Consider the following 7,993-nt stretch of genomic DNA (forward strand, 5'->3'; position numbering starts at 1 on the left):
CTGCGCTACGGTTGCTTGTAGACACGAACAATGGAAACGCATATATCAACAATAAAAACCACATCAACTATTTTTTCCAGCATTGGGGCTAAATTTGGCCAACCAAACAAAGATTAATCGAGTGAAAGCGGCCAAAAAGACCAACTCCAAAGAAAATGGGGCCAAATTGATTTGAGAGTAAATAGCTACCATTCAGTGTGCCGCGCCTCTTTGAAGACAAGTTAAACATGACTGAAGTTCCCAGCAATATACTGATTTTGTTTTTGCACCCGGAACATATTCCAAAAATTCTTTTTGTTTTAATGTTTTTATTTTTGCGGATATTGTTTAAAATGTCTTAAATTGTTACATTAACTACTTCTTACTTCTAATAGAATTCTAATCTTTGCTCGCTGTCATCAATTGTGACATTATGTGTCATCTGGTGCGGTTGCGATTCGAGACTGTAATGTCGCACAAACAGCAAAATAAGATTAATGATGTGCATGAGGACGCTGACAATGACGAAATAGTACGAATACCCTAAGCTGGCATATCCTTCGGATGAGAAGTTCAATTGTTGGCGCAAGGTATCCGTGATGGCGATGTTGTAACTCAAATGGTGGCCAAACATGGCACCCCATAATGTCAAGGACCAGAAGTAACAGCCGGCTGCTATGGCATTCCAGACATAAAGGCCGTAGATATTGAATATTCGTTCGACAGGATGCCATTTGAGATTGATGCAAGCACAGCTAAATGACAAAAGGGCAAACACAAGTCCCAGACTCAAGAACATAACACTGCAAAGGTATAAGGCGGATGGCATACAGGAAGAAGCTTTTATGTTGGCCCCATTAAGAGCCAGGGCATTCAATAGTATTTGGGAGTTATTGTAGAGTTGGGGAAGTTGTGAAAGAGTTTTACTCTCCGCGAACACTGACCGCTTCTGCTCACACGGTTCAAGATCGTGGCCCTTGAGAACACGACGTAGGTCCATTTGTCTGCGATTGATGTCCTGTTGACAGCTGTACATGCAGGCATTAGCTTCAAAGTCACAAACCACTAAAAAAATAAAATGCCTTAATTAAAGTGATGACACAAGTCCTTAAATACTTTATTTGAATGCATTATAACATTGTAACTTATTTGCAATTGTTATATCCACCACCAAACTTAAAGTCAAATATTTTTGGTCTTAGTCGAAGTCAAAACATGAGCAAAAATGACATCAGCTTTGATAAGATCAAAGACCTAAAACAAAAGAAATGTGTTAGGTAAAGTTTCAGTGGGCACACTCCATTGTGATGCCACAGGAACATGAGCAGGAAGACAAAAAGACAAATCGTACTTTAGAAGCGGTATCGAAAAAATTGTATAACAGCTATTATCGTTGTTGTGTCCTTAAAGGTAATGAATCGAATTGTATAGAAAAACATTTTTCTTCTATGTCAGCCTCCGAACTGTTATAAGGGCAAATTACAGAAATCGGCTATGCTCGTTCCAGACCCACAATAGCATTCAAGAAAATCGGTGCAGCTGTTTTTAAGCGTACACGAGATAATTCTATTATAATGGCCTAAACCATGTATGGGCAACAACACACAACCGCGCAGAAAGGAAAAACGATCAGAAGCACACGGACAACTTGTGTGCCTTCGTTCGCTCGACGCATTGTTGTTATTTTCAATTGAGTTATTGTGCCCATCACTGCTCTAAGCCGAGCAAATTTGTAGGCTACAACCAGCGTTAACGTTGAAAAATTTCGAAAGGGGACACAAAGTAGGATACGTTGAAAACAGTGACATACCTACATATATTTTTTTAAAAAGTGGCAAAAAAACGTACCGCCCTCAAGTTCTTTGGACGATTTCGTTCACTTTTTATACCCACCACCATACGAATTAAGACCCTATAAAGTATATATATTCTTGATCGCTTCGACGTTCTGAGTCGATCTGGCCATGCTCGTCCGTCCGTCTGTCGAAATGACGATAGCCGTCGAACGCGTAAAGCTATCCGCTTGAAATTTTGCACAGATACTTAATATTGATGTATGTCGTTGGAGATTGCAAATGGGCCATATCGGTTCAGATTTAGATATAGCTTCCATATAAACCGATTTTCCGATTTGACTTCTTATGCCCCTACAAGCCGTAATTTTTATCCGATGTGGCTGAATTTTTGCATACGGTGTTTTGTTACGACTTCTAACAACTGTGCTAAATACGGTCCACATCAGTATATAACCTGATGTAGCTCCCGTCTAAACTGGTCTCTCGATCATCCTTGTTCGGTTCCTAGAAGCTTTAATTTTTGTTGGTTTGACAGAAGTTTGGTATGTAAAATAAAATTATGCCCATCAACCAAATTTATTTTGTAAAAATTTTTAGCAGAATCCATGGTGGTGGTTCCCCAGGATTCGGCCCGGCCGAAGTTAGCACCCTTTTACTTGTCTTTATTTCATTTATTTATTTTAATAAGTGTATGTTCAATTCTGGACAGGCCACCGTAGCGCAGAGGTTAGCATGTCCGCTTATGACGCTGAACGCCTGGGTTCGAATCCTGGCGAGACCATCAGAAAAAAATTTCAGCTGTGGCTGAAATGCTGGCAACATTTGTGAGGTACTATGCCCCTTATCATTGAGCTTAAAACTTGAATCGAACTGCACTCATTTGCATGTGAGAAGTTTACCCCTGTTCCTTAGTGGAATGTTCATGGGCAACATATCTTAATCTTGACTGATTTCTTGAAATTCATCAGTATTGTCGAAAGTCATAAGGAAATCCTCTCTGCTAAATGTCGAAAGAATCGGTTAACAAATGAGCACTTTATTGCAATATTTCTCAAAATCGGACGAACATATATACGTTCCTGGGGGAAAGAAGAGAATTGTTTAACAAAAATGGTTTGAGGGTGTAGAATTTACCACCACTTAGCCAGTTATAGGTTAACAAGTAAAAACTCATTAAGTTCGGCCGGGTCGAACTTTGGATAGCCACCACCTCGGGTATATACGAGGGTTGCCTTTTATATTTCGGGATCAGAGAACACGAAAACAAATATTAAACATCGAAAATAGCTTTATTGTTTTTCAAAATATTCCCCATTAAGATCTATACACTTTTGCATGCGTTTGAACCAATTGTCGACGAACTTTTACCCCTCTGATTGAGGTATCTCCAAAACATGCATTTGCATCAACCGTTTCTTCAGGTGTCGAAAAACGTTGACCTCTCATTTTATTTTTTACGTACGGGAATAAAAAGAAGTCATTCGGTGCCAAGTCAGGATTATACGGCGGATGACTGTTTTGAGTGCTCAAAAATGCACTTGTTTCGTATTTTTTGAGCATTTCTTTCGACCAATAGCCAATAGTCTTTTTTGAGCGATTGACAAACTGTGGGATCCAACGCGAACAAATTTTTTTGAAGGTCAAATGTTTATGCAATATTGAATTTATGCTGGTTCCACTAATACCTAAGGTTGTCTTAATCTCACGATAGATCACATGACTATCTTGCAATATCAGTTGAAGCACAGCATGGTTTTTGGAACAACTACTGATTTTGGACGAACTTTCACTCCAAGTCCGAATCCGAAATCTTAAAATAAATTCACATTTTATGAGCCCAATACCTTATCTGAACCGGTCTGAACAAAATTGAAGAAGGATGTCGAGTAGCCAAACACAAGTCACTCTCAAATTTCACCAAAATCGGATAATAAATGTGGCTTATATGGGCCTAAGACGTTAAATCGGCGGATAGTTGTGTATATGGGGGCTATATCAAGATATAGTCCGACATAGCCAATCTTCGAACTTAACCTGCTTATGGAAACAAAGGGATCTGTGCAAAGTTTCAGTCCAGTATTTGTTTTTTTTAAGGCTGTATCGTGATTTTAACGGACAGACGGACGGACATGGCTAGATCGTATAAAATTGCCTTGAATTCGGCCAAACTATGGTGGGTATGAGCCTGCATATCCAATGTGGTGCAGGGTATCAAAAGGTCGGTCTCGCCCGACTTTAGCCCGTCCTTAATTGTTTGCACATGATATTGTTCAGATTAACTGCTTTTACTTCAACGATATGCTTTTATTTTACGAGCTTTTTATACCCTGCACCACCACTGTGGTACAGTGTGTTATAGATTTGTGCATTTGTTTGCAACGCTAAGAAGGAGAAGAGCTAGTCCCATCGATAAGTATACGGATCGGCTTAGAATCACTTCCTGATTCGATTTAGCTATGTCCGTCTGTCCATGTATTCCTGTATATAAGGTACAGGTCGCATTTGTTGTCCGATTTTCACAAAATTTTGCATAAGTGTCTTTTTTGGTCCAAGGACGAACGCTATTGATTTTGAAAAAATCGGTCTAGATTTAGATATAGCTCCCATATATATCTTTCATCCGATGTACCCTTTTAAAGCTGTAGAACCCACAATTTTGGTCCGATCCTTACAAAATTTGGCACGAAGTGTTATTTTTAACGATCCAAAATGCTTGCAAAATTTTATTGAAATCGGACCAGATTTCGTCCGATTACCTGGCCTATGAAGGCTGTAGAAACACAATTTCGGTCCGATCTTTACAAAATTTGGCAAAATTTGTGTGCAAAAGTTCATCATAATCGGATCAGATTTTTATATAGCTCTCATGTATATCTTTCATCCGATATGTCCTTTTAAAGCTTTTTTAGCTACAATTATGGTCCCATCCTTCCAAAATTTGGCATGGAGCGTTTTATTCAAAGTTGTCATATGTGTGCAAAGTATGATATAGGCTCCCCTAAGTACCGATATCCCGATATGACTTCTTGAGACAATTGAAACCTCAATCAATTCCCAATTTTATTGCTACAAAATAATTCAAATACAATCTCAGTTAATAAGGGTACATGTTTAGCGGAATCCATGGTGGTGGATACCCAAGATTACCGGTCCGGCCGAACTTGGCACTTGTTGTATTTTTGTAGAATCCCCGATGATGTCCTTCATCGAAAAAGAACGAAATATTGGATTCAGCGTTATCACTACAAAAAAAATCCGACCAACATTTTTCAAAAAACCTACTAAATTCGCTCCCAAACCAAAAGACACGCAATCTACTCGTACCAGTTATTATTTTTTGACAATTAATAGTATTACATAAAAATAGCGTAAAGCAAATAAAAGCGCATTAAGATCGTTGAACTTTGGATACCCACATTTTATCCAAATTTCGTTATTTCTGTGCAAAAGAAGTTTTTTTTCGGAATATTTGTCTGTCTGTCTGTGTCAAAATACTCACCATTTTTAATGTTTCGGGTAATAACAGAGGCTTTTATGTGATCACGGCCTCATTGGAGTCTAATACAACATACCATATACATCCAAATATATGTAATCTGATCTTGACTACACTCGGCACTGATATTGAGGGGCCTAATGCAATTCACTGCGCCTAATTTGCGTATTGTATGGGCTAAAAACTCAAATTGGATTATACGGGAGCCACATATAAATATAGTCCGATATTGAACCTATTCGGTCCGAATATCTGGAGGCTTAATGCAACTCATTGCTTCAAATTTCTGCTAAATCGGATATGGGCTTAAGATCCTCAATCCAAATATTGTCGGATTTGACAAATTCAAGAAAGAAAATATGGATCTGTCCAATAATATAGCTCAATATCTCATTGGTGGGTATAAAGGTGCAACTTCGCTAAAAATCTACCCAAATAGGAATGGGGCGTCCATCCGACAAATCTCTTAAAATTGAAAGTAAATCCTACCAAATTTGGTAGAAAAAGCCTAAAACCGCAAAGCTGATTGGATTAAATAAAGCGAGCTTGAAGTTTTTATCAAATAATCTGATAAAATTGTTTGCTTGCTCTCAATCATACGGTTTTAATGTACAAGTTCAGGCACACTGACACCATTGGAAAAGTATAGAAGAAGAACAGAACGACTTCGGTCTACAGAGGTCTACAAAAGAAACAAGCTAATAAATGGTTATGTAGGGGTGATGTATGGTTTTTTATACCTTCCACCATAGGATGGGGGGTATACTACAATAATTTCGTCATTCTGTTTGTAACTACTCGAAATATTCGTCTGAGACCCCATAAAGTATATATATTCTTGATCGTCGAGACATTTAATGTCGATCTAGCCATGTCCGTCCGTCTGTCTGTCGAAAGCCCGCTAACTTCCGAAGGAGTAAAGCTAGTCGCTTGAAATTTTGCACAAATACTTCTTATTAGTGTAGGTCGGTTGGTATTGTAAATGGGCCATATCGGTCCATGTTTTGATATAGCTCCCATATAAACCGATCTGGGCTCTTGACTTCTTGAGCCTCTAGAGTGCGCAATTCTTATCCGATTGAAATGAAATTTTGCAAGACGTGTTTTGTTTTGATATCCAACAACTGTGCCAAGTATGGTTCAAATCGGTCCATAACCTGATATAGCTGCCATATAAACCGATCTTGGGTCTTTACTTCTTGAGCCTCTAGAGTGCGCTATACTTATCCGATTGGAATGAAATTTTGTACGACGTGTTTTGTTATGATATCCAACAAATGTGGCAAGCATGGTTCAAATCGGTCCATAACCTGATATAGCTGCCATATAAACCGATCTTGGGTCTTGACTTCTTGAGCCTCTAGAGGGTACAATTCTTATCCGATTTGAATGAATTTTTGCACGAAGTATTTCGTTATGATATCCAACAACTGTGCAAAGTATGGTTCAAACCGGTTCATAACCTGATATAGCTGTCATATAAACAGATTTTTGGATTTGACTTATTGAGCTTCTAGAGGGCCCAATTCCTATCCGATTTGGCTGAAATTTGGCATGACGTATTTTATACTTACTTTCAACAACTATGTCAAACTAGGTTCATATCGGTTCATAACCTGATATAGCTGCCATATAAACCGATCTGGAATCTTGGCTTCTTGAGCCTCTAGAGGACGCAATTATTATCCGATATGCCTGAAATATTGTACGACGGAAGAGATGCCTGGAAACGAGATCCATGGTGGAGGGTATATAAGATTCGACCCGGCCGAACTTAGCACGCTTTTACTTCTTTTTAATTTTTTTTACAATTTTAGTTAGGAGGCAGAGGTTGAATCGGTCAGTACTCATTAATACGTGAGAAGTTTGCCCCGCCCCTGTTCCTTTATGGAATGTTGATGGTCATATTTTACTATTTTAGTTTTTGCAACATATTATTTCGTCAGTAGTGTAGTTTTCAATTTCAAATAATTATTAAAAAGGTTATTTTGTGTGTTTGCACTTACATGACAAACTAAATTTTAATGTGGAGGCCAACTGTTGCCTCTGCACGGAACCCTTAAAGAGCCCATAGTTCACATGGCTTCGCAGACGTTCCGTAAGAATGGCTGTAGCCTCTAACTTTATTTAAAAAAAGGAGACAACTATTAATGATATTCCATCGACTCAATTTAAGGCCATTTACCATGCTTACCCAATGTTCACCAGTCAATGCGATGATGCTTACAACACAGGCACAGAGTGACATCAATGCTACGGCCACAAGAAAATGATGTTGATTCGGGTTGCGTTGTGAGTTGGGCGGCATTTCTTGCCCTATGGAACAGCTTGGCGTTGATTGCAGATGAGTAACATCTGATGGCATGTTTCTTAAATATTTCCACAGAAGATCATGGGAGCGATATCTTCGAACTTCTTCATATCTTATCTTGAGGGACGTGTTACGCTGTCCATCGATAGATAAAATATGAGTTGTGTGAATGTGATAAGTAATGACTTTTTTTTAATTTATTTATTGCTATTGCTTAGGTGGAGGTGCCTATTTCGTAATCGAACCGAACTTTCACAATAGTTCCTAGGTATATGGGTTTTTTAAAATCATAGTAACGTCGGAACGTCCAATCCTAAACAAAAGATTTTTTAGCTGGTCCATTTTCTTTCACTCCCATAACATCATTCAAACAAGGTAAATTTTAAAATGCGTTCTTTCGTCCTGGCGAGA

At 38.5% G+C, this 7,993-nt stretch overlaps 1 protein-coding gene across 1 annotated transcript; it reads right to left on the minus strand.

The window, feature by feature from the left end:
• Nucleotides 1–262: 262 nt before the first annotated feature.
• LOC106084352 (uncharacterized) lies at nucleotides 263–7,748 on the minus strand. The gene is made up of 3 exons (XM_059363394.1): nucleotides 7,466–7,748; nucleotides 7,283–7,392; nucleotides 263–1,061 (listed from the first exon to the last, which is right to left on the minus strand). Exons 1-3 carry the CDS (start codon nucleotides 7,634–7,636, stop codon nucleotides 368–370), a joined length of 975 nt encoding a protein of 324 aa, XP_059219377.1. The 5' UTR covers nucleotides 7,637–7,748; the 3' UTR covers nucleotides 263–367.
• Between the last annotated feature and the right edge of the window lie 245 nt (nucleotides 7,749–7,993).

This window comes from Stomoxys calcitrans, chromosome 2 (assembly GCF_963082655.1).
Source record: "Stomoxys calcitrans chromosome 2, idStoCalc2.1, whole genome shotgun sequence".
NCBI lineage: Eukaryota > Metazoa > Arthropoda > Insecta > Diptera > Muscidae > Stomoxys > Stomoxys calcitrans.